Source organism: Sapajus apella, unplaced genomic scaffold, assembly GCF_009761245.1.
Source record: "Sapajus apella isolate SASKATOON/1434 unplaced genomic scaffold, GSC_monkey_1.0 scaffold13, whole genome shotgun sequence".
NCBI lineage: Eukaryota > Metazoa > Chordata > Mammalia > Primates > Cebidae > Sapajus > Sapajus apella.
Genome location: NW_022436953.1, coordinates 28,893,443 through 28,921,343, shown reverse-complemented (window position 1 = coordinate 28,921,343; position 27,901 = coordinate 28,893,443). Strand labels below are relative to the sequence as shown.

General features: G+C 40.7%; 1 protein-coding gene across 3 annotated transcripts in view; it reads left to right on the top strand.

Moving 5' to 3' along the window:
- The window catches only part of DHX32 (DEAH-box helicase 32 (putative)), a 56,905-nt gene that overhangs the window by 20,966 nt on the left and 8,038 nt on the right, over positions 1-27,901 (top strand). For 2 of the 3 annotated variants that reach the window (XM_032281974.1, XM_032281973.1), the window contains exons 3-7: positions 6,424-6,617; positions 12,727-13,099; positions 18,618-18,860; positions 20,182-20,281; positions 20,370-20,528. In XM_032281974.1, coding sequence (XP_032137865.1) covers positions 6,424-6,617; positions 12,727-13,099; positions 18,618-18,860; positions 20,182-20,281; positions 20,370-20,528 — 1,069 coding nt within the window. Of the gene's footprint in view, positions 1-2,130; positions 2,222-6,423; positions 6,618-12,726; positions 13,100-18,617; positions 18,861-20,181; positions 20,282-20,369; positions 20,529-27,901 lie in introns of those variants that run through there. The other variant, XM_032281975.1, reaches the window with a different exon arrangement.

Sequence of the window (27,901 nt, the reverse complement as noted above, 5' to 3'; positions counted from 1 at the left end):
TTCTGTTAATTGGGATGACATGTATCTTCAAGGTGAGAGAAATCAAAGTAGTACTCAATAAGAAAATGGATTTATTCTAAACTACTTTAGATAGTGGGAGCATTGTTTATTTTCTTCTGGAAGCAATTTGGTTTTTGTTGTTGCTGCTGCTGCTGTTGTTTTAAGATTTTGCAAGACTGTTTTCTTGTTCCTTGGAGTTTTAAACCTTTCATGAAAAAAGTTTTCTTCAGACCCAAGGTTTACAAAGGTCCTAAAGATTTCATCTCTCTTTGGTGCAAAAATTATGAAGTCTATTTTATGTCTGCCCCAGGGAAACAGAGGACAATTTTCCATATGTTTATAGAGTCTTTTCCTATTGCGTTTTTTGCGAACAGGTTATGAAAGATCCTGAAAGAGAGAGAAACATTTCTAGAACTGTCTATTTTGCTTGTTTCTCCTTCCCTAGCTTTTGCCCTGAAATTTCCCATGAATGGATGGGGCAGTGAGGTGAATAAACATGAAATAACCAAGAATCAACTTAGATTAAGAAGCTGTATGGCTTAGAACACCTCTACCTTTATTGACTGAGTAAACTTGTTCACCATTTTCTGTTGGTAGGCTCTACCTGTATCCACTCAAAACCAAGATAAATGTGAATTTTGTTATCCAGGGATGTGTGACATTTGATTCAGAAAGGGCCTAACTCCTCAGTAATCCGTTCTGCTATATGGCTCACTTTGGGTGGGATGGCTGCCTGAGGGGCACACTCTGGAATAGGCATTTTGCAGGAATGTGGTTGAAGGGAGTCATACCTTTGGGTGAATTGGTGGCCCTTCAGATTTTTTTTCAACTTGTGGATTCTGTTATTCTGGTACTGAAATGAAAGTGAGTGAGTGGGACCTTGGCAGTAGCTTCAAGATTGGTGGTCCTAGAGACATTAAGAGAAGAAAGCAGAAGAGGAATTGGGCCCTTATGTACATACTGATGATATAAAGTGAGGGAGTGAAGGCCTTTGGGACTAATATGTGTTTCTCAGAATATTAGTAGCATTGTGTCTCATGGAGGTCCTTTTTTTCTCACTTCATTTATTCTCATTTAACTATATTAAATTATATTTAACTGTGTTATCCATTAGATGAGATGAAACAATCACCGACAGTAGATGGAAAGGACAGAAAGTTCTGCACTAGTGTAGCTCACGTGGATGTCCTCTTGCCACAGTGGCAGTGATGAGACCACACATGGGATATGTGATGCTGCTGCTGCCCCCTTGATTCTGATCTGCATCTGGTTACAGATTCTTATAGGAGATCTCCTTGCAGCCCACCCTAAAGACCCCAAACCCCGGCCCTCCTAAATCCAGCAGCCCAACCTCTGTGTGCTGCCTGGAGTCAGAAATGGAGCGTCTTTGCTTCACTGTCTGAATTTGTACAAGTTGTAGAACTGCAGTTGCTAACTTAGGTTGATAAAGCCTTGATTTAGATTAGATTTTGATTACCTGCAGGACTCCTCTTACCTCTCATAGCAGCAGACTGGCCAGAGTGTTGGTGATTTCCTTTCAGGCAGGAGGTAAGAGGCCAGGGATGCTCCTATGCCTCGATTGCTTACCTTGTATGCCCCAGAGTTGGTTCCAGCTGAGCTTTGGGACACAGCATACGCAGGACCCCTGCTTAGGCTTTATGTAAATTGCACATCAGAAGTACAGGAAACTGCATTTAGAAAATGGATGGAGAAACATGAAAAAAGTATTTGATTAGTTCAGAATAAAAAGATGTGAAGTATTGATTTCTAGTTAGGGAGCATTTCCAGACTAAACATATAAATCTGAGGGTTGCGCATGACCAAACTCCCAGATAAATCGTTGTGAAAATGGACTTTTTTTTATGTGTTAGAGGAGCAGTTTTCTGTTTCTTCACCGTATTGTGCAACTTTTCCTAAGTACTCAGTCACAAAGTGACCCAGAATTCAATGTTTCTCTGAAAAAAGCTAAAGCCAAATGATTCATAGAAAGGTACAGCTATTTAAGCTTTCCTAATTCCCATAATGCCAACTTGGCAACTAGTCCATCCAGAAAAATGTTTTTGAATACTAGCGGGAAATGTCTTCCAAAGAGGAACCATGGAGCAGAAACAAAACCTCTAACAGACATGCAATTCATTGGTGAGAAGAGAAAGATGCTACTGGGACAATGAAAAAGCTGCTAAGTAGTACCCAGAAGAGAAGCAGAATTAGGGCAAGAAAGGTCAGCGCCAACAACAGATAGAATATTTAAATGCAGAGAAGGCAAGAGTTCTTTGTAAAGCTGCAATCTCAGTATCCCTTGAAATGCGAAATATTCAAATTACCGACATTTGCCAAATCGTAACTTTTTTCAGCCGATAATTCAAGTTTGCTAAGGAATCCACCCTTGGTTTGTTGCTTAGCTTGCTTAGAGTGATTCGGGAGGTGTGTGAAACTATAGAACTGTAACAAATGAGGTGGATCGTTTCATGTTTCTTTCTTTTCTGGCTAGAGATAACCTTTTCAGTTTGTGTTTGCACTGCTTACTGTTAACTGTCTCTGAGTAGCTATTACTGGAAGAGGAGCTGATCCTGTGGTCAGAGCCACAGTTGAGTAGGTGTACTATAATTTGTTGTGACTTCTGCTCAACTGTTAACTTGGCCACAGAAGCAAACATTCCTACATTAAGCACAATATGGATCTGTTCAGTCTTCTGGTTATTTTAACTGATATCTAAAAGGCCTTTTTCCATTTCTGAATTAATTTCTTTGCCTCTTAAGTAAAATAGTTTGCTCTAATGTAGAGGAGGGCAGAGAAGGAAAATGAAGACTGTTGGATTGGTATATTTGTTGTACTTCCAGGCATGTATAATGTTCAGACCATTATCGACATACTATAATAAACTAATCTTGCAGAATTTGTTTACATGAGTAAAGAGAAATGGATTAAATGCAGTTTTTCAAAAAGGCCCAAATCAGAAGCTTGAGAACATGGCACATGATCATTGGAATTCTGTCCAGTTTGAGTTTGAAAGCAGCTATCCCGGACCTTACATGAGTAACCAGGCTGAACATGTCCAAGTGTTTCAGTAAAACTGTATAGTATTATTTCAGCAACAATTCTATCTATGTAAAGCAGTGTTCACTGTCATCATAGTACTGTCCCCTGATATTGCCATTAGGCTTCAAAGAGTAATTTATTTATTTTTATTTTTTTGAGACAGAGTCTCGCTCTGTTGCCCAGGCTGGAGTGCAGTGGCGCAATCTCAGCTCACTGCAATCTCCACCTCCTGGGTTCAAGTGATCCTCCTGCCTCAGCCTCCCTAGCAGCTGGGATTATAGGCACCCACCACCACGCCTGGCTAATTTTTATACTTTTAGTAGAGATAGCCATCACATTGGCCACTGCGCCCGGCCTAGAAAGAGTAATTTAAAATGCTGATTACCTGAGAATCTCATGGTTTCAGTTGCCACCTTTGTATAGAGATGCTTAGAAGCAACTGTGATGTAGTGGAAATTACACTTCCCAAGAAACTAGAAGATGTGGATTGGTGCTTGTCATGCTGTTTACTGACAAATGACCTGACAAGTCATGTCTCTAAGTTTCTTTCCTCATGTATAAAATGAGGGTGTTGGCCTTTATGTCTTCCAGAGGTTTCTTTCAGTATTCAAATTCTGTGACTGCCATGCCCATCTCTATCTCTGATCTTTGTCTTAGGCTCCTGCCTTGCTTTTCCATTGATCCCAGGATAGTTATGCCTGGATGTTCTTCCAGTAACACTGACTGTCTTCCTGACTCTCCTGAAGGTGGTCTTCCTCCCCTCCTAACTCCTTATTCCCCCAAAAGAACTTTATGCTGCTTTTATCTTCATTCATTTATTGTATTTTACTTTCCAATTTCCTGTTCTTGAAAATTATATAATTAGTATTTTAAGTCAGAAATCATAGAATATTTGTTTTCTTCCTATGCATAATTAGTTTGTCAATGGGTACTGCTTATTCTTCCTTTGCAGTAGTTTTCCTGTGGTTTTATTACCTCTCTCCATGCTTAGCACTGAGCCCAAGCCTTTCTCTCTCTTCTTTTCAATTATGATGATGTCCTTATCCATATTTCCACTCAAATATTATCCCTGCCATATGTCAGGTCCTCTGTTTAGTATTGGGAACAAATGGAAACCACACATGTATAGTTTAAGGATCTTCCCACATAGTGGGGAGACAGAGATTCAAACAGGTGCTTTTGGCTGGGCACAGTGGCTCACATCTGTAATCCCAACAATTTGGGAAGCTGTGGCAAAAGGATCACTTAAGACCAGGTGTTTGAGACCAGCCTGGGCAATATAGTGAGACCCTGCCTCTATTAAAGAATTTTTTTTTTTTTTTTTTGAGACAGAGTCTTGCTCTGTTACCCAGGCTAGAGTGCAATGGCACAATCTCGGCTTACTGCAGCCTCCACCTTTTGGGTTCAAGTTATTCTCCTGGCTAAGCCTCCCAGATAGCTGGGTCTACAGGCACATGCCACCACACCCAGCTAATTTTTGTATTTTTAGTAGAGACAGAGTTGCCATGTTGACCAGGCTGGTCTTGAACTCCTGATCTCAGGTGATCCACCCTCCTTGGCCTCCCAAATTGCTGGGATTATAGGCATGAGCCACCATGCCCATCCTAAAGAAAATTTTTTTAAAAATAAGTGGTTTAATATAGCTTTTCACATGAATAATGTTTGAGGTCTTGGCTAGGGACCCTAGATACTGGACCCTGACATGAAGGCAGTCAGTTTAAAAGTCAGGATTTGGCAAGAATAAAAAATTACTTGCTACAGATTAAAGGAGACAAAATTTTATGTAAATTCTTACGTAGAATCATAGAATTTTAAATTATTTCTGGAATGTATAAAAAATTATTCATTCAACAAATATTTACTGAGTACTAGGTTTATTTGGTGAACAAAACAGGTAGGTCTCTGCTTGTAGAGCTCATTTGAGGGGCTGTTGGGTAGTGGGGGAACTAGGACCAGACAGACAACCCCAGGAAGGTGATCCTGTCATGGTGGGAGGCACACCGTGGATCTAGATACTTAGGGAATCACAGCAGGCCTTGCAGAGAAAACTACACAGTTCAGACTTGAAGGATAATTCACATTCATTCAATCCATTCATTTTACAGGTAAGAAAACTAAAGCTTAGAAAATGTGTGGTTTACAGGGAACAAATTAATGGCAAGCCAGTCCCTTAGGTGACTTGCTGTTCCTGGGTCTTGCCTTGATTCCATGTTTTCTGAGTGCAGTATCTTACACTTTCATCTTTCATAGAACAAAGTAAGCGTTGAGTACATAATTACTGATAAATTTCAACCTGTTGACAAGGCTGACACCTGTCTTCAAATGCAGGCAGTGCATTTGCCTTTCAGTCATTAGAAATTTGCAGTCTCCAGCAGTTAGTCATTTTGGAGTTACTTGTATTTCTGGTGAGTTATGTTTATTTTTCAAATTGCAGTGAGGAATCAGATCTAAGAATTTCATAATGAATCTCATAAGTAGCAAACCTCAAGATAATTAGAAATTTTACAATGTTTAAATACCTTAGATCTATTAAAAACACACTTGGAATAACTTATTTTTTAAATACATGTAACAATGCATAATTTACTGACAGTGCCTTAAGATTAGAGCAACAAATGAATTTAGTACATTCTATATAATAATTCTTGTACAAATTAATGTGGTAAACATCAGCTGGTCTATAATGTATTTTAGAAAAAAAGATTTTTAAAATAAAATGGCCCTAGAGCAGCTTTGCTTGGAATCGACGCTTTCCAATTCTAGGTGGGTTGGTTGATTATCTCACTGGGTTTATTTAGATGGGTTTATTTATTTAATTATATTTAGATGGTAAATTATCAGTATATTTTAGGTTTTTTAAATTGGGGAAATGTTAAGTAGGTTTATTTGGATATTCGTTATGATCATTTGGATTTAAATGTATATGCTTTAATTTTGAGTCACTGTTTTTTATCTAAATGCTCTCTGTAATTTACATCGCTTAAAACACAATAGCTGATAACAGAAGCCATATTTTTGATGGGCCTTTCTTCTAACCAAAAAGAAAATGATAATCTCTGAATACATTAGTCTTTTCAGAAGCAGTTGAGGTTGAAAGTATTTTTTTATTTTGCCCTTGATTTTTATCTGCCATTTTTTTGTCTGTGAGTCAAATTTTCACAGTCCCTGTTAACTCCTGTTTATTCTTAACTTTATTTCCTAGCAGTAACTCTGTGAATAATCCATATTGCTCAGAGTTTCACTCAATAAGATTTAATACAGCTCACTGCTGATTTACTGATGAAAGAAAAAAATCACTTATAAGATGAACCCTGCTGTAAGACAGAGCTGTCTCTCATTTTGTTTTCTGCAGAAGCTGATCCTGTCTCGTTTTCCCCATTACAGGTTCCTCAGTGGTGTGCTGAATATTGCCTTTCCATCCACTACCAGCACGGGGGCGTGATATGCACCCAGGTCCACAAGCAGACTGTGGTCCAGCTTGCCCTGCGGGTGGCGGATGAAATGGATGTTAACATTGGTCATGAAGTTGGCTACGTGATCCCTTTCGAGAACTGCTGTACCAGCGAAACAATCCTGAGGTTGGTTTGCGGGGTTTCGTCTGCTCCCTGCTGATGACTCTTGGCTTAGGTTCTACAATTCTGAAAGAGCATTATTCTGGCATTCTATGTGTTAAGCATCTATGCTGTGCAGTCGCACCTGGTCTCTGTCATCAGCCTGCCATTAACAGTTGCTTTCCCACACTGGCATCATCAGGGATTTCTTATCTAAACTTATCCCATGACTCCCATTATTCCCACAAAAAAGTTCACAACTTGCTGGGCCCCACAGAACATTCAAGCATGTGCTTCTGGAGCTGTGCTTCATGCAGGGTCCACATCATTGCCTGTGTGCACGCCACATGGACACCTGGAGTGCACTGTGTGCCTTGTGCTTCCACACCTGCCCCTCCCTGTGCTCAGCATGTCGTGCCTCTTCTGGGCCTGGCTAGTTCCTCCGAGCCACTCAGTATGCAGTGTAGCGGTCACCTACAGCAGGAAGGCTTCCCGGCCCCTCCAGTAATAGAAATGAGAAAACCCTCTGTGGAGCTTCTATAAAACTGGGTGTTAGCCTCTATCATGGCAGCTTCAATCAGTGTTTCTCAAACTATACTTTTCAGAGTCTTCTAGGTTCCAAGGAACCTTCTCTGTGGCTACCGCAAGTTGTGGTACTCTTTTTTTGTGCTTAGCTTCATTATGAGATTTCCTTTGAACAAGAATTTCCAAGAGCTTGAAAGAAGAAAAAAGAAATTGGAAAAATCACTGCTCTGGGCTAGTGCTTCTCAAGAAATAATAGAAATATGATAGTATCCGTAGAAAATGATAGTATCCATACAGTACCTCAAGAAAATGGTCAAAGTTGCCTGCAGCCAGAGATGACCACCCTGCGGGCTTCAGCTGGCCCAGGCACTGCCTGACCACTCCAGGAGCCAAGGAGATAAGTATCTCAGGGTCAGTATTTCTGCATTTCTGTAACCCATTTGTGTGGCATACGAGTGTGCCATGTACAGTGTTTGGGAAGCTCTGCTTTCATGTAACGGGGCAGGGATGGTTTTTCACATACTCATGTCCCTGGTGTCTCATGTGCTCATCCCATGGAGGATGTCTGGTCAGTTAGACGGTGGAAGGGATTTTGCTCTGTCCCAGCCAGCACTACACTCTGGTATAGTTCTTCTCTCCATTCAGAAAGCCCGTGGGGCCGGCACAGGGGCTGATGCCCATAATCCCAGCAGTTTGGGAGGCCAAGGCAGGAGGATTGCTTAAGCCCTGGAGTTTGAGACTAGACTGGGCAACACAGTGAGATCCCATCTCTACAAAAAATAGAAAGATTAGTGATTGTGGTGGTGCATGCCTTTAGTCCCAGCTACTCTGGAGGCTGAAGCAGGAAGATAACTTGAGCCCAGGAAATCAAGGCTGTAGTGAGCTGTGATCACGCCACTGCACTCCACCCTGGATGACAGAGTGAGACCCTGTCCCAGAAAAGAAGAAAGCCCATGGGCTCATTTGGTTTGTATTAAGCTACTTTCCCTCAAATGTTTGTCTTCAAAAATAGAAGACAGTCATCAGGCTAGTGTCAAATCACAGGAGAAAAGTCTTTAGACCATCAGCACTCTGACTTGAACTTCTTGAAGATACCTTCTGCTATTATAACAGTTATGTCCTTGAGTCATTAAATTAGTATGTATTTATAAATTGCTTATTGTGTAAATTGTACTTGAGTGGTGCAAAACAAACATAAACACCTTTCTGGTTCTTAGGAGCTCACAAACTAGTTAAAGAGCTGGACAGGACAAGACATACGACCCTGAAAGGTTTAAGGATCCCTAAGCAGATTCGTGGTTTGTTTGTTTTACATTTTAAAGTAGCCTTTTGAATTTTCATGTTTTAAATTAAATAATGGCTCTGACTAGCTTCTGAAGCTAATATTATATCTTTAATACCATCTAGACTTTGAAAATTCTTTAAAAGGACTCTTTAGTCATTTTTAAAATGAAATATTGTAACAGCTGTATCTTAATGTGGAATGGAATCAGATTTTTTTTTTTTGGAGACAGAGTCCTGCTCTGTCACACAGGCTGGAGTGAAGGGGTGTGATCTCAGCTTACTTCAACCTCCATCTTCTGGGTTCAAGCGATTCTAATGCCTCAGCCTCCTGAGTAGCTGGGACTACAGGCACGTGCCACAACACTTGGATAACTTTTTGTATTTTTAGTAGAGACAAGGTTTTGCTATGTTGCCCAGGCTGTCTCGAACTCCTAAGCTCAGGCAATTTGCCTGCCTTGGACTCCCAAAGTGCTAGAATTACAGGCGTGGGCCACGGCGCCTAGCCTCAGGTATTTTTTAATATGGAAAGCTGTGAGGTAAATAATTGTGGGGAAATCTAATAATGTCAGACATGCCTCACCTTTTACATATCTGTCACATGTTGGACTTAGGATTATTTTATGGTGAAAAAACCCAAGCATTCAATTCTGACACCCAAAGGAAAAATATAATTTATATTAAAGTATGTGTTAGTTTCAGTGTGTGTGTAGCATTCCTTCCTTAGCTTAAAAAAAGGAATAGGGACAGTTGCTTCAGGTGTGATGGACTGAGGCACAAGGGTACCCATGGACTCAGGTAGAGAGTAGCTGCCTGCTTTGACGGGTTTTGCAGGTTCTGTTTCTTTCTGCCCTTGCTGGGCTGCCTTATTCTTCATTGCTTTTATGTCTTCACTTTACAGTTACTCTTGTTGCTGAACGTTGTACTTTCTTTTCCACCATGACATGCCCTCAGAAGCAGTGCAGAGGCAGAAGACACTGCTGCATTGTTGTGAACAGGGTTCGAGTCACAGGAAAGAGGCCAGAACTATTGAAAAGACCCCTATGATAAAAGAAAGCAATACGTATTTTCTTCCTGGTATTCTATGCTCTGAAGAGAAGGCAACATGGCTGTAAAATGGGTGTCTCCACCACTTAGTAACTTGTAACCTTATACAAGTCACCTAACCTCTTTGAGCTTAAGTCACCTCATCTGAAAAATGTGGGTGATTATTAATATACTTGTTCAGAGGGTTGTTGTGAGGACTATTTAGTTAATTTATGTAACTGATGTACAGTGTATGTATGTGGTACCTATGTTTATATTTTTATAATTATGACTAGAACAAGATTCATTTTCCTGAAGAAGTGTGTGAGCCATAATTTTGAATAAGCTCAGATTGAATAGCTATTTAAATCAGAGGATTTAACATTGATCATTGATTATAGAAGGCGATAGTCTATATTTGATACTGTCTTTTTCATTTTTTTAGTAACTCCTTAGTATCTATCAAACACATCACAGGCACTTAGTAAACTATCTTTAAGCCTACTACTATTTTTTTTGGATGCTATATGTAACAACTTTGTTTTTCTTTAAGCTTTTCTCTGGCCTTCTTTGAAACAGTGAATACCTAAATATTATATACTTAAAAAAGCCTTTAGGAACTATATATCAAGATATCTCATAGAAGTGACTCATAGTGTGAAATGGGGATCTTTTCTGCTTTTAGAACTGCAAAGTTCTCAAATGTTCATTAAAGTTAAACTCAATTATATAATTTTATAAAATACAAATATTAATAAAACTTTGAACTATTATAGTCTTGGCTTTTAGAAATTTAGCCTTAATTTGAAAATATGAACTGCATTTCCTGGAACCTTGGTAGTTTGTCTATCTTTTTACATACTTAATTAGTTAACAGCACTTTTTAAAGCATTGAATATATAGTATCTCACTACCATAAAGTTCAGAAATATATCTTTGTGTTATATAGAAAAGTATATAGGTGGTTGTTTTGTTTTATTTTGAGTCAGAGCCTTGACATATTGCCCAGACTGGGGTGCAATTGTGGGATCATAGCTCACTGCAACATGGAACTTCTCCTGGGCTCAAGTGATCTCCCGCCTCAGCATCTCAAGTAGGTGGGACTGAAGAAAAATGTAGGTTTGTATAGTAAGTTTTAGGATTGAGCCTTCGTGATTCCCTTATATAATCATCTGGAAGGCTAGGCCTTGCTGGATGAGTCTACTGGAGTTTTTAATAAGTTACCATCTTCTCTCTTTTTAACTAAGCCTAGATGTATTTACATAACACATATACCTTCTCAGTCTTCTGGGGCAGCATTACTTCCTATAAGATCAGTGCTTAGGTGAGTTTTGCTGAAAAGGGAACAGAAATTTAATTTCTAACATTAATATAATACCATAAATTAAAATAATTTGTTTTGGCATGAGAAGCAGTAGTAACTTGTATTCATATACTAATTAACCTCAGCAAAAGATGATTTGAAAACTATATTTCAATGTATCTGTTGGCATCTTGCACAGAGTTAATACTATAGTATTCAAGATGCTTTCTTTTTTAAGTTTGAAGAAAGGAATGATTATCACTGCTCATTTAATAAGACACAGAATGAGGACATTTATGAAAAGAAAGGCAGAGAACATACACTTAGATCTCATAAAGATACAGAGGAAGAACATGGACTTTATCACCAAAACTACAAGGCCAAGGAAGCAATCTTTATAATTTGACAGTGACATCAGATAGAACAAATATTATCTGGGTTTAAATCTTGACTCTATCCCTGGCTTTGTGACCTTGGGCAGGGTACAGAATTTTTCTGAACTTCAGTTTTCTCATTTAAAAATGAGTCATTGTAATGGGATAGTAATGTCTACTTTGAAGGTTTATTCTTTAAATGAGAAATGTATGCACCAGCTTAATGCCTGGCACACACTAGGAGCTTAATAGATGTTTGTTACCTTCCTTTTTTTCCCCCTTGAAAGAGGTTAATTGAGGACTGTGTTAAGATCCCCAAGACCACTCCCAGGTTCAGTGATTTGCTGGAAAGATTCATGGGATTCAGCTTATAGTTTACTTATAACTAGGGTTTATTGCAGTGAAAAAATACAAAGCAAAATCAGTAAAGGGAAGTGGTAAATGGGACGAGGTTCAGAGGAACCCGAGCACAAGCTTCTGAGCTCTCTCGCCCAGTGGAGTCACAGCAGTGGGCTTCATTCACAGCTCATGAAATGGTGCCCCAGCAGGGAAACTGAGGCTTAGTGCCCAGGGTTTTTATTGCGGGCTGGCCATAGAGTCACCCTCTGCTTAGTATGTTTCAAAATTCCAGACTCCCAGAAGGAAAGCACATGTGCAGCATAAATCATATTGCCTGTCCAAGTGGTTCAGGCACAATAAACTACTCTATCAGTTGTGGGAGTGGTGAGAACCCTCCCCAAATCTGAGTTCCCTAATGCCAGCAAGGGCTAACCTTGCAGGCAGGCCTGTCTAGGGATAGCAATCTCAGAACTGCCATGTACAAGAATAAATAAAAGTAAATACCTTAAATGGGTAGAAAACATATGGGATTGGTTTCTTCAAGCAGTAATATAGGTAAATATGTAAATAGAGTCAGAAAGTTATTCTCATTAAGCTTTGTGACTATTAGGTGGTTATTTTAATTAAAAAAAAATCATTCCAAGAACTATGGGAAAAGTCCATTAAAATCACTAATGACCCCTCCACATTCCAGGAATTCTAGCCAGTTTTCATGCTGCCCTTATATAGATAGTTACTTTTTACATACTTCTGTTTGCTTGTTATTTGGATGACATCTTAATGATATCATCTCCCACAGTGAACCACCAGTAATAGTGTCTGTCCTCACAGTGGGCTAGCTGGGCCATGGTTATTTTTGTATCCTTTCCTTGAAAAGTGTATAACTTTACTCAGAATTCTTTTGTTGATGAATGAGAGAGGAAAAAAATGACACGGGTGTTTTATGATATTACTTTTTGTTTATAAAACTCAGAACAAATGTTAGACGCAGGCTTTTATTAATATTTGTAATAAATCTTTAGGCAGAGGTCTTTAACCTAGGGTTCAGAGTGGTCTTTGTAGGGGGTGGCCTATGAACATACACAAACTGGGTGTAAATTTTGTTTGTCCGTATTTTTTTGTGTTGTAATTCTGTAGATTGTGTCAACTTAAAGGAATCTTGGCCCCAGTAAAAATTTAGAATTACTGATTTAGAGAAATGAATATAGGAAAGGCATTTCTGTTGTTAGGAAGTTCTTTGCATGACTTAGCATAAGAATATTCTAACTTTAATATTTCTTCTTTATAGGTATTGTACTGATGATATGTTGCAAAGAGAAATGATGTCCAATCCTTTTTTGGGTAACTATGGGGTCATCATCTTAGATGATATTCATGAAAGAAGCATTGCAACTGATGTGTTACTTGGACTTCTTAAAGATGTTTTACTAGCAAGACCAGAACTGAAGCTCATAATTAACTCCTCACCTCACCTCATCAGCAAACTCAATTCTTATTATGGAAACGTGCCTCTCATAGAAGTGAAAAATAAACACCCTGTGGAGGTTGTGTACCTTCGTGAGGCTCAAAAGGATTCTTTTGAGTCTATTTTACGCCTTATCTTTGAAATTCACCACTCGGGTGAGAAGGGTGACATTGTGGTCTTTCTGGCCTGTGAACAAGTAAGTAAGTGATATTCTAACCTTTCAGAGTAATAAGGCATTTCATTTGGGAAGCTTTTAATAACTAACATACAGGTTTCAGTTTGCTAATTAACTGTTTAAAATTTGGTTTCATCACACTTCATTAAATAAAACCTGTGCTGAAAGGAGAACAGGAAGTGTTTCTAGAATCACATGCAGTTCTGAAAACAAAAAAATGGGTGAGGTGTCTCTAGACATGATCTCCAGAGCCAACTTCCCTCCAGAAGGTTCAGGCCAGATGGTGGGCTGCCCAAAGGCAAAGCTGGCTCTACTTAGGCCTGCTGTGAATTGTCGTCCCTTGGTACAGTAGGTGTATCCCGACTCCCCTGACATTCTCCGCTGCCTCCCTGTGAGCAGGTGCGTTTGTTGGAGATCAGGAATATTACCTAAGCACTTGGCACAGAGTTAAGTCACAAAACATTTCCCACAAGCAGTCCTGTGATAGTCAATGGGGTATGGGGAGAAAATACAATTTATAGCCCACCCGAGAAGGTCATCTCCCTAAACTAGGGCTCCCTTCTTAAAAGATAAGAAAAATTTTAACTCAGCTCTTCAAAAGAATGACTGGGAATGTGCAATCAAGCATTATTTCCATTCTGTTACTGCTTTTATACAGCCAAGTACCATTTGTGGTTGCATTCTTTTTAATTGCAGCTACACTGGCCCTATTTCTTTCCCCCTTACTCTTTTGGCTGAATCCAAAAGCCTCCAGGATTTCTAGAATTAGACCTTTCTTCATGGAGACTAATTGCCTGGCCTTTTTTTCCTATCTTCTCGTGCAGAGAGGAGAAGCACTAGTTTTTAGACCATGACCCAAATGTAATGGTTCTAATCATTAAACAGAAACCAAAAAGGAAATTATTTGATATAGGCTGAGCCACAGCTGAACAGATAAGTGGCTCGGCTCTGTCAGAGCCTTTTCTTGAACGTCCACATGCTTTCAGAGACACTTTCAGAAGTATTTATTCTGTTTTACACTCAAGCATAAAGGCTTTGGGAACTTTAGTTTTCTTAAATTTTATCTTTTTCTAGAACCTCAATATAATTGCATATTTATCATTTTCTGTATTTAGATGATACACATTATCTTGAATAGCAAATCTGCCTATTTCAGTGATTTATTCTGTTATCATCTCCTCATCCTGCATGATTCAAGATATTCAAGAAAGTCCTAAGGAAATTAATAAAATGATTATGGAGAGATGGGATTTATGAAAACAGTTAGAGGTTCTCAGGATAACCAGATGAAGCTCACGGAAGGGAAGAATGGCAAATCTAATATATTTGAGAGTCAGAATTGCCAGGTGAAAAACAGGGCATCGGCTGGGCACTGTGGCTCACACATGTAATCCCAGCACTTTGGGAGGCTGTGGTGGAGGATCACATGAGGCCAAGAGGCTGAGACCAGTCTTGGCAACATAGCAGAACCCTATCTCAACAAAAAAATAAAAAATTAGCCGGGTATTGTGACTCAGGAAGCTAAGGCAGGAGAATTGCTTGAACTAAGGAGTTTGAGGCTGCAGTGAGCTATGACTGCACCGCTGCACTCCAGCCTGGGTGATAAAGCAAGACCCCGTCTCTAGAAAAAAAATAAATAAATGAAAAATTTTTTTTAAACCCAGGATATGCATTTCTGCAAGGAAAAAAAAAAAAAAAGCTCAATTAAGACTGATAGGATGAGTGTAATCCTTCAAGTCAGGGTAAGCAAAAATTCCAAAATGGATTTGGAAATGGATTTTGGAAAATAAAGCTCATAACAGAACTGAGGTGCAGATAGTCTTAAGTACATGATTCTTATAAGTTTAATATAAACTATAATTAATAGTAGAGTGACTTTTGAACTGTCAACTTTAGAAGATGCATCATTATCCAGGCTGGTAGTAGAAACTGTAAACGCCACAGGACTTGGAAAAGTACGTCATCTCCCATGAAGGCAGGCTGGAAAGGCATTCCTGTTAAGAAACCATCAGTCTTGCAGTCTTAACGTGAGAGTGCCATGAAAGCTCCCGGGGCATTTTGCAATTCTGAGCCTCTGTGACCCAGGCGGAGCACTGGACCCCCTAAAGGTGGGCTCCTCGTTGTCCAGGGGCTCAGCTGCCCCGTGGGAGGGGCAGCAAGCCAGCCACTGACATTGTGCTGGCTTCAGTAGACTTTACTTGGGCACCAGGTTTTTTGTGGTCTTGCTTCAGCCTCAAGTTCCACAGGTGTTTTCTGGTTTTCCTGCCTAACAAGCAGAACGCCATTCAGTATACTAATCGACTTTTCCTTTTTACTATTTTTGTCAGAATCCTTCATTAAGATACTCATCTCTTGTGGTTTGGGATTTGTCTCTTGGAAAGATTTGTCTTGCTCTAGAAATCAATGCTAACAACTATTGATGATTTCCCCCCATGCTATTTGATGCTTTCTTGATTTCTATATAAAGTTTTAAAACCTACCATAGCACTTAAATATCATGTGAAAACAAACTCAACTAGTCTAATACAAATGTACTAATTGTCATTTTAAATTTGTATTCATTTATTTAGAGACAGGACTTTACTATGTTGCCTAGGCTGGAGTGCAGTGGTGTGATCTTGGCTCAGTGTAATCCCGAACTCCTGGGCTCAAGCCATCTCCCTCCTCAGCCTCCCAATAGCTGAGATTACAGGTGTGTGCCAGTATGCCCAGCTAGTTTTTGTTGGTTTTGTTTTTGTTTTTGTAGAGACAGGGGGCTCACTATATTGCTCAGGGTGGTCTTGAACTCCTGGCCTCAACCAATTCTCCTGTCTTGGCCTCCTACAGTGCTGCAATTATAGGCAAGAGCCACTGCACCCAGCCCTGTCATTTTTCTATATTAAGAAATATATTTTAAAGTACAGAAATGCTCTCAAACATCTTGGTGAAACAGCAATGCATTTACATTAGGTGTGTCACATTTTCTCTAGCCGCTTGCTTAGCACCACACCTGCTGTGAACTAATCTCTGTAATTCAGAGGCTGCCCTGTGTCACCACACCTGCTGTGAATTAATCTCTAATTCACAGGCTGCCCTGTGTCTTGGTGCTTAATTGAGACTTAGAGCCCTGCATGTTTAGTGTGGTGTTTCCTATCACCTAGCTGTCTTTTAACCGGAAAACAAAATATAAAATAAATAGAAAACATACACTGAGATTTATGATAATATGTAGCCAGATTATTATGCAGTAATAAGCTGTCACAAAGGTGGTGTTAGGTTGGAGATTTTCCTGGGCAATGTTCTGTGCAGTTGTGGATCTTTCATTTTAGCAAACTGGATATCTGCTAGATATCATTTTTCAGTGGGTGTTGCTGTTTTCCATAGCTGTGCAGGTAGTTACAGGAAAGTCATGCATATGTAAATAACATACATTGAATAAGAATCAAGGAAATGAATAAACAAAATGTCTAAAGCACAAGATGCATATTTTTTAAGGCTTTTCTGCCCCAAATTCTGAAGATTATGGCCTTAAAACCCTGTATCAGCTGTGCTTAAGGAGCCTAAACTATATATCTATTTCTGTTTTGCTCTGCTTTTTCTCTTCTGAAGATTTTAAACGTTCTTTTTTTATTGCCATATGGAACAAAATTTAACATTAGAACCCACTTACAAGACAGCCAAAATAGCTCAGTGAGGGAGCATTAGATCGAAGAATTCACCTATGACTAAAAAGGTTTAGCAACTAGAACCAAATAAAGAATTAGTGGCCATAATTACTTTTCCCAACGTCAACGTATTCTAAGAGAATAAAGGTAAATATTTCAGTGCAATAAAAAGTTTATCTTGATAGGAAATTGATCATGAATGGGCTACTGGAATCAAATTTCCTTTTCCAAATCCAAGTTAGCTGTTAAGTTGCACCAGTGAGACGCTTGCTAGATGGACTCATCTGGAAGGAATGAATGCATATCTTCCTAAGGCGAAGCAGCAGCCAGGTTCAGGGGATGCCACTCAAGTACTCATTCTTTTCCTTTTAACTTCTAAATGATCCTTCCTTCATATGTGGGGTAAAGTGCAGTAATCAGAATTACAAGAATGGAGAAATCATTTTGTTCTTATTATTCCAACTGGCAAGTTTTCACGCATTAGGATCAGTGGTCATGCTGTTCTCTTGGCAAAAAATCTGCCCCAAGTAAATCAATTATATGTGGAAAAGGGAAGTGCAAGCAAGGAACTGTACCTGTGTAACAGCTGATGTGGAACCCCATGGAGCGGCCTCTGCCCAGAGCCCTGGGAGCCGCTCAGCAGATAGGAAACGAGCACTGCTCACCTAGCACTCGGCAACCTGTGGTACCTTGCTGTGTTTCTAGGTGGATCTGTCTTCCTACAAAACCCTTGAGTTAATTCAATCCCATTCTACAAATGGTATGAAAAGGAAAGAGACATAAGCTAGAGGCTTGGAGAGTGGAATCGAGCCATAAAAACTATGGCAGTTGTGGGAAGTCATCTTTTCTACTTAGATTTTTAGTGAAATCTAATGAAATTAAATGGGAAAACAAATTTTTTTTACTTCTCAACTAATCTCTTCTTATGTGAGCATTTCTTCCCTTTGGTAGTTTGTTAAGGCCCTTAAGTAGAAATTTTGGAAAAATGAAAAGGAGAAAAATTACATTAAGTGACATCTATTTAATATGAAGTTCTAAAAAACTAGATGTGATTTGAGAAATAGAAAAATACTATCCAAAATGCCTTACCTTCTGAGCATTTTGTACCAATTACTTATATGGTGTTTTACAGCAAATAATTTAATTTTTCCTCAAGATATTTGACAGTGAAACATTTTAAAAAGATATTTCTAAATGCCAGATTCATGCAAAGATTTAAGTAGCAGTAACTATTTCCTGCTACTTCATTGCATTTCTGCTATTTTAAAGTGCTAATGGGTCAAAATAATTTTTTAAAATGACCCAGCTGGAGATCCTGATTATAAAACATGTCTGTATTAATGTGTGTGCTTTTATAGGAAATGCAGAGATTATATAATCCTTAGTCCTGCTACCATTAAAGCACAGTGATGCAGTATCACCAATATGAGAATAACTTTTGTTTACTTGTCATCATTAATAGATACGAGAAGCTGCATTAAGCTAGAAAAGTAGCAGGATAAATGTATAAAGGCAAAGGCAGTGCATTTCACAAGGGGTATGGAAAGGAAGAGACATAAGCTAGAGACCTGGAGAATGAAATCGAGCTGTAAAAACTATGGCAGTTGTGGGAAGTCATCTTTTCTACTTAGATTTTTAGTGAAATCTAATGAAATTAAGTGGGAAAACAATATAAATTATATTTAACTTCCCCAAAGACATTTTCTCATTTAGTTGCAGCTTTCCTTATTTAAAGATACATTGTAAGCAGCAACACAAGCATTTCTTTCCCTGTGTCTCTTGTGTAGTATTGCCTAAAATTTTATGTAATTCATTTATTTTTTAATAGTGAAGTTGTTGGCATTGTACTTTATTTTCATGGGTGTTTGTTTGTTTGTTTGTTTGTTTAACTTTAGGATATTGAGAAAGTCTATGAAATTGTCTGTGAAGGATCTAACGTAAATCCAGATCTTGGAGAACTGGTGGTTGTTCCTTTGTATCCGAAAGAGAAAGGTACATTGTTCAAGCCAATCGATGAAACAGAAAAAAGATACCAAGTTTATCAAAGAAGAGTGGTGTTAACTACTAGCTCTGGAGAGTCTTTGATCTGGAGCAACTCAATCAAATTTGTTATCGATGTGGGTGTGGAAAGAAGAAAGGTAATTATTGAGTAGGTTAAACAGACTGGCAATCATTGTCCAGCACCAGCTTCTCAGTTTCCTACCATCTGACTGATCAGAAAGTGAGGATGAACTATGTGAACTGTGAATTCTTTGAATCTGGTCATGAATGCAAAGAAGAATGATTGCAGCCAGTAACAAAAGTCTTGATCATGTGTTACTGTCTTCCATTAGCATGTTGGAAGTTTGGAAATTAGTTAAATTGATTAAGCTGCCAAAGGCAAAAGTTTTGAGGAAAGACTCAATTATTAGAGCCTCAAGGCAATAGTTCCTTAATGCTTTTTCTTCTTTAGCTAAGGTACTCGCAAAGCAAATTGTCTGACTCCTAATTTCCTCTTATGAACATTGTGTTGGATTTTTTTGATAGCCCCTTTATCAAAGTAATTAGTATCTTACCCCAGAGAACTTACTAAATATTTGTTTCGAGTATAATTTTAGCAAATTTTGGCTTATAATTGACATGATGAAATTTTCATCCTAATCATTTAAAAATATTTTATTTATTACTTTTAAATTAAAAATTTTTTAAATGAAAATAAGGTATCTCAAACTCCAAACAACACTGCAACTTCAGAAAAACGTAGCATTAGAGATCTGAAGGAAACTAACCAAATATTGATTAACTTACTGTTACTAGATGCTGCGATGTTTTATCCCTCCAGGAGACTGTGAGCCTCCTAAATATCCCTGCCTCACTACGACAGAGCAGTTGCAACAGTCATGAAAGTTCCCTGGGAACCACTTAGATTTGATCTTGATTGAATTAGTCCAGCCTTCAGAGAAGCCAGGGCTGTCACTTGCCCCGGTGAACCACCTGTAAGGAAAATCACTGTTAGTACCATATGCAGTTTCTGTATTAGATGGTCATCACTGGAACTCTCAGTATGTGTTGTAAAGGTGAGACCACCGAGATCCTGGTTGATTTGAACAAAACTATCAAGAAACATGGCACTGTCAGGTGAGAACCCTTTCTCTGTGTGGCATATGACGATATGTTATAATTTCACCAGTACAGTGCTTTGAGAAGTGACAGTGCTAGTATTTCAGCAGACGATACAGAGGTCCCATAGTTGTTGAAGCCACAGTGAAAGCAGACAACCTTTAAGTCCATTTATCAAAGCACTTGCAGTTTCCATCTCAAGGCAAGTGAAACAATAATAAATATTGAACAAAGAAAATAAGTCTGTAGCAGTGCATTTCATGGAGTAAATCACTGTGAATGACATATTCTCTTCAGGATCAGCGAGCCTACTAAATCATGACTTACCTGACACTAATGATGCTGTCTTTCCATTTAAAGGTGTACAACCCAAGAATAAGAGCAAACTCACTTGTCATGCAGCCCATTAGCCAAAGCCAGGCAGAGATACGCAAGCAGATTCTTGGCTCGTCTTCTTCAGGTAGTGCTGTGGACACAAATACTGAATGTCAATTCTTGTATGCAGGCAACCCAGAAATATTAAAGCCATTTTACTTGGTGTCTTTTAGGAAAGCTTTTCTGCCTGTACACTGAAGAATTTGCCTCCAAAGACATGATGCCACTTAAGCCAGCAGAAATGCAGGAAGCCAACCTAACAAGCATGGTGCTTTTTATGAAGAGGGTAGACATTGCGGGCCTAGGCCACTGTGACTTCATGAACAGACCAGGTAGCCTGATTGCTGCGGTGTCAGCCAGGCATGTGGGCTGAGATTCACCTTCTCTCCTCCTGCCCCTTTCCTGTCCTACGTGCACATGATTGCTTGTGTGTCGGTGTACACAAGCATGGGGGGTGAGGGGCGGTGGCTTGGACTGAAGCATTTTCCCGAAAGCTAGAGGTAAACATTCTCTGAAGGTAATTTTTAAAACCCCACAAACCTCTAGGAAATATCTGTTCTGACACTAGAAGTGTTATCTCCTGTTGGATAATGGAGCACAGGAGGATTGGGCTTGAGGAGGAGGGGAATGTGGAGTGTGGAAGCGTAAGGGTGAATCAGCAGAAAGAATTATTGGTAGCTTGGAGTTTGTTTCTTTCTTTTTTTTTTTTTTTTTTCAGACAGGGTCTTGCTCTGTCACCCAGACTGGAGTGCAATGGCGTGATCATAGCTCACTGCAACCTCTACCTCCCAGGCTCAAGTGATCCTCCCACCACAGCCTCCCAAATCGCTGGGACCATAGGTGCAAGCCACCGCACTTGCTAATGTAGATTTCCTTTATAGATGTAAATTTCTTTTGCAAAATGATAGCTTTTTAGAGCTACTCCTATGTCTGCAGTTTCTCAGAATAACCAGCTCAAAATATGCCAAAGATGTATATTTTGGGGTGGCATATTCTAGTCTCCTCCAGTCATATTTTGGGGTGGTGTGTCCTGAGCCTCAGCAAGTAAGTTTCATTTTTGAAAACTGCTCTTCCAGTCCCACTGTTCTCGTAAGCCCAGGAATCATCACCTGTTGGTTTCCTAGGCATCTTCTTGCTCAGGGTAGTAGATGTTTGGAGGACTAGAAATGCAGGGAGAAGAAAAGGCAGACTTGGTGATGTCCAGGATTTTTAAAAGCAAACTATCGCACTGTGTCCTCTCGATGGTCACCCTCTGTGCTTCTCATTCCGTGTGGCTTAAAGCTGATGACCAGGGGACAAAAGGGTGAGGGTAACAATTTATTTTTGTCTCCTGACAATACACACATAACTTTTCTGCTGTGCTTGGGGAAAATATAACTGTGGATTAACTCTGACTCATTGTTTTGGAAGCAAAACAAGAAAAAGATGCTTGCAGCTGCTGCATTTAATTCAACTTATAATTGAAATACGCAAATGCAGCAAACTTGTTACCCTTTTCAGGATGCATGAACCATGTGAAAATGAATTTGGCATAACTAGGCTATAGGCTGTTAATTGAATTCCCCTGATCTGGACCTCTTTTTAAAAAATCAGTTTTCTTTTCCTTCCTTGGCTGCCTGACAATTGACCTTCATCCTGAATGACACAGTCACTGTCCATTGGAGTAAGAGGGCTCAGGACCAGCTGACCACTTCCGTGGAAGCAGATGGCCTGAGACTGTTGTTACCCTGGGAAGGCAGTGAAACCTAGAGAGGAATTTGGAGAAAAACTAGCCAAAATGTACCAGACTACAGCAGATGTCGTCTTTGTATTTGGAGACAGAACTCATTTTGGTAGTGGCCAGATGACTGGCTTTGGTATGATCTGTGATTCTTTGGATTATGAAAAGAAAAGTGAACACAAACAGAAACGGGCATGGCTTGTTAGATAAGGCAGTGCCTCACGAAAATGGGAAAATGCAGGAAGGAAATAAAGTCACTGGGTGCAGTGGCTCACGCCTCTAATCCCAGCACTTTGAGAGGCCGAGGCAGGTGGATCACCTGAGGTCAGGAGTTCGAGACCAGCCTCACCAACGTGGTGAAACCTCATCTCTACTAAAAATACAAAATTAGCCAGGTGCGGTGGCACTTGCCTATAATCCCAGCTACTAGGTAGGCTGAGGCAGGAGAATCACTTGAACTCGGGAGGCAGAGGTTGCAGTGAGCCAAGATTGCACCATTGCACTCCATCCTGGGCAACAAGACCAAAACTCTTATCTGAAAAAATGAATGGATGAATGAATGAAAGTCAAAGGCTGCAGAGGCCAGGGTTAGCGCTGGCAAAAAGGGGAATTAAAGATTCTTCAGGGTTGGGCATAGTGGCTCATGCCTGTAGTCCTGGCACGTTGGGAAGGTGAGGTGGAAGGATTGCTTGAGGGCCAGGAGTTCAAGACCAGCCTGGGCAATATAATGAGACCCCATCTCATTTTTTTTAATGAGCCAGGTGTGGTGGCACACACCTGTAGTCTTAGCTACTTATGAAGCTGAGTCAGGAGAATCACTTGAGTCCAAGGATTCAAGGTTGCAGTGAGCTATGATCATGCTGCTGTACTTCAGACAGGGCAACAGAGAAAGACCCTAGTTCCAAAAAAAAAAAAAATTCTACAATGGTGTCATCTGTTGTGATAGTGCAGATCTTTTAGCAGAGGATTCCTAACCAATTCATCAAGACCCTCAGGGATAGTATTTGCCACTCTAAAAGCCCAGTTTGTAAGACTTACTAGAGAATTATATGCACTTGTTGGTAAATCACTTAGAAACTCAAGATTTGGCTTTGGAACTTACAAAATGATCTTTAAATGTTATAGTAACATTTACTATACTATAGATAACATCTCCATGTACTAAGAGGAGAATGGGAGGAAGCAGGCTGCCTGCGGCCCTCCCCAGAGCTCTGCCGCAGTGGCTGTCACCTGCAGACGGGACTGGTGCTGCCCAGACAGCCCAGAGAGTCAAGCAAATATTCTAGCACTGACTGCCAGGAGGCCACAGCCTAGGTTTCTAAGTTAACGGAGGTTACACTGTTACCTGTTTAAAGGCCACACAAGAGTTACTGCTATACTCAGATGAGAGGGTGTGAAAAAGAGAGGCAGACATGCCAAAACAACTTTCCAGGGCCAGCGTGTGAGGATCTTGGAGCATCTTAGAAACAATGAAGTAAATAATGTCACAGAAAGTGAAAGCAAAATCTGGGAGAGGTTTTAAAGGGCCCAGAATGGAAGTACTTTGGGCTTCTGAAGCCCTTTAGGCTCTTGTGGGCCTGGTAACTATATGGCTTATATTTAAGCTGCTATGTTTTTAAGTGCAGCAGTTGAGGTGGAAAGATGGGTGTGGGTTAGCAGGAGTGACCCCTGCCTAATAACAAAACAAAACAGCAATTTTTAACTTAATGGAACCTGTTAATTTTGTGATAAATTCAGACAAACTGACCATCTCCCTGTGAACCTCATGGAACAGGGGCATGAATGTTGTTAATAATTTAGCTGGGATGAGAGGTGGAAACAGGTACCATCCCGGGCAAACTGGGGTAGATGGTCCCCGTATTTAGGGGACTACACCAGAAAGCGCAGGCTCCTCAGCCAGGCTGCCACGGCTCCACACTTGGCCCCATCACTCGCTAGTCGGGTATGATTCAGCAAATCAGGACTCTCGTTGCTTCACTTTATTTATCTGAATATGAAGATAGTCAAAGCAATTGGTTCATAGAGTTACTAACATAAGTTAGTTAACATATGCATGCCCCTTAGAAAAGTGACTCGTGTATAGTAAATGCTATAGCAGCAGCATCATTGTCTGAGTGACTCCTACCTGAGCTCTGCACCACATGGGCCCCGAACCGCAGAGGATCCTAGAAAGAGCAGTTTTAATGGCTGTGAGAAGCAGATAATGACCCTCAGGTATTAGGAGACATCACCAGACTGCCTCTGAGATGGGCTGGAGCAGGAAAAGCCATGGTAGATAACAGGAAGAGCACTGAACTTGGGAGTCCAGCATCAGCTGTGCTGGCAGAGCATGCTGGGTACCAGGTTCATTACTGCAGGTGAAAGGCCGGAGTTTAAAACCTCACTGTCCATATGACAAAACAGCTAGATGGCCATGTGGCTTTGGCAAGTCACTTGTCTTTTTCTCATCTGTAAAATTAGGGTAGAGTGTCTCCCTCCTGTATCCTGGAGTTATTTAGAGGTACAAATGAGATTTTGATTCAAAAGTGCCATGTACAGTATAAAGGAGTAGGCATTAGGCAAATGCCAGGTTTTATGAACACATCCCTGTGAAATTAAGTGAAATAGAAGCCTTTCCTCCCTGTCCTTTTAGAACCAAACTCTTAATGCTATTCCCCAGGGCCCCAAGACCTTGTAGACCTGTAGAGTCTACACCATCTCTTCATTCTTCAGTTTCTCCCCCTGTAGACTCTTTTACACAATGCCCAAGTCCCAACCCTAAAATAAATCAGAAACAGAAACTTCATTTGCTCCTTGAGCCCTCCCAGGTGATAACTGCATTTCTATCTGTCCATTTATGTAAATGGGTATATGTATTAATGCAGGAGTCCCCAACCCTCAGACCGCAACACATATTAGTTCATGGCCCGTTAGGAACTGGGCCAGACAGCAGGAGGTGAGTGTTGGCAAGCGAGCAAAGCTTCATCTGTGTTTACAGCCGCTCCCCATCATTCACATTCCCACCTAAGCTCCGCCCTCCTGTCAGATCAGTGGCAGCATAGGTTTCTCATAGGAGCTCGAACCCTATTGTGAACTGCACATTCGAGGGATCTGGGCGGCGCACGCCTTATGAGAATCTAATACCGGTGACCTCTTACTGTCTCCCATCACCCCCAGATGGGACAGTCTAGTTGCAGGAAAACAAGCCCAGGGCTCCCACTGATTCTACATTATGGTGAGTTGTATAATTATTTTGTTGTGTATTACAATATAATACTCATAGAAATAAAGTACACAAAAAAATGTCATGAGCTTGAATTATCCCAAAAACATCCTCCCCATCCTTTGGTTTGTGGAAAAATTGTCTTCCATGAAACCGGTCCCTGGTGCCAAGAAGGTTGGGGACCTCTGCATTAATGCATGTATCTGGCACACACAGTAGGTACTATGTGAGTGTAGCTATTTTTCTTCCCTAGGCTTCGTCCTTACCATTTGGAAGTTCTAGTGGCACTTTGGATGCACTCTGTTACAGAATGTATTATATTGTATTGGATATATTAGTTAACAGTTCTTCTGAATGCAAGCATTAGTAATCCAACTCAAACTAGCGTAAGCAAAAAGTGAATTATGATAAAGAAAGTGGGGTGTCTTATAAAATCAAAAACAAGCTTCTCCATTTCTCATCTTAATATCTGCAGGTTCCCTTTCCTCCCTCCTTTCCATCCACAGGGCCAAGTCTTAGCTGCTCTCTACCCTAAGCTTTATGATTTACTATGTCAGCTCTTGGAAACTCCCTTGGTCTAAAGTCAAAAACTCCCAAGACAGGGAGCTGTTGATTCAATCTGAGAAGCTGCTCACCCTGAACCAGCCTGCTGTGACTGGGGTTAGTGGTGATAACGTGGTGGTGTCACGTGGCACAAAATCCTGCACCTGTAAGTATGGAAGTGAAGATGCAGTTCCTAGAAAGGGGGACGATTTGGAGGTAAAAGTGCATTTCCAGTAGAGCGTGATTCTTTATTTACATGTGCATCTCCACATATAAATGAGACCATCCACGCCAGAAGGACCAAGAGTGAGGCTGTCCCAGATGTGTGCCTGCCCCAGAGCCCTGCAAGTGCCAATAGCACAAGATACTCCAAATGATCTGAGAGCAGATAATAACCTGAGCCTCACCCTTACAAGGAAATCACGAACCAACACCAAACATAAAGTCCTTTAACTACTCATATAACAATACTCATTGTATGGGCATTTAAAAACCCATACTTTTTTTCCTGAATTTTCTAGGTTGTTCTGGGATTGCCAGTTCCATACCATCTAACTACAATGCCAACTCTTGTTTTAAAGATGGTTTTCTAGGATGGTATGGCGGGGGGAGAGCCTTCAGCTAGTCACCACTACACAAACCTGGGGCCAGCTTCCTGGCTATAAGAACAGTTACTGGGCCTGGGGACCATTGGTAGTTTGGGAAGTGGCAGAACTTTCCCAATGCCCTTACACTTGAGGAACACTGACTAGGCGGGTGCCCTCTAGAAGGCCTGGAGTCTTCCCAAGAACATGAGTAAAGGCCATCACGCGTGGGAGACAAACTTGGCTTCCTTCTTCCCCACTTAGTCCTTCCCGAGGCCTGGGCAGAGGGAGTGATGTGACGTGCAGGGAGAGTAGAGAGGTTTGGGAGGGCCCGCGGCTGTCAGAGGTCTGCATGTTTCCTTCCATGTCACAGGCAGGAGCCTCTGCCTGCCTCATGGTGCGGACGGCACTGGGAGGGCAGTGGAGACACTGCCATAACCCAAGACAGTGGGTTATGGGCAAGGCTGGACACAAAAGGATCTTGGCTTCCACCAGTGGGCAGGGAGTTGAAAATGCTTCTCTTCAGTTTACTGTGGAGGCTGCTCTATCTCTAATGTCCTTTCCAACTCTAGTGACTCAAATCAATCCTTACTTCTCTGTCCTTATTGAAAAGAAAGGGGGTTACAGAGTATGGTGGAAGGAGAGGGACCAGCTTTGGCTTTGGGGACTGCTTACCAGGAGACCAACCCCCTGCCCTGTTCTCGTGGAAATACCTGTCCACTTTAGACAAGAGAAGGCATAATGTTCTGCTAAGCATATTCCCAGGAGTAACTGCAGACTAAAACTTTTACCTGAGGGAAAGTACAATAAATACGCTGGCGTACACTTGCATAATGCCAGCTACCTTGATAGGAAATTCAGTGCTTCTGAGCCATTTTTGCCAGGTTAGGCAGAAAGTAAGCCAGAGATGGTTATAACAAAGGAGACCTGGCTGCAGGAAGCCTGCTAAGCACCTGCATAGACAGGACTCCTGTGAGGGGCCGGGGGGAGGGCGGAAGCCAACCGAGGCTTCCTACCTTTTGACATCTACAAAGTTGGCGTACATTGTAAGAACACAGAGGAAACATGCTGCATGGGCTGTCAGCTCTGGAAACGCCGTGGCCTTGGACTCCACTTGGCCTGTGCTGGGCTTGGAGTTAGCCCTACATCGGCTTCTCCTCTGCTGCTTGCTGTTTAATGACCTCTTTGTTTATAACCAGGCTTTCTGCTGATGCCAAGAAAGGAAAATGCAGGCATATATTGGAGCTTAGCATTGGGGGTTCTATGAAAAACACACACACAGAGCAGTGAAGAAGTACTGTGATTATAGCCCTTCGCATTATTTTGAGTGACAGTAGCGGGGGAGGAGTGTGACCTTGTAGTGAGCTATTCCACAGGGAGTACAGCTGCCGTTGGCAAGCGAGCTTAATAAAAATGATGTTTGGTTCATCCCGAAATTGCCTTCAGAATAAAGCAGTCTGATTTTGCACTGCCAGAATGAAGAGGCCTGACACTAAAACATTTCTATTCCATTTGTCAGCATTACTTACCATGGATTATACTTAAACAGCACTGCTCTAAAGAACCCCCATCTAAACTCTTCTGCTTTTTAGCTGTGACAATTTTATGAGCCACACTGGGGAGATGTCTTAAAATGCAGAATATAATAGCAACCTG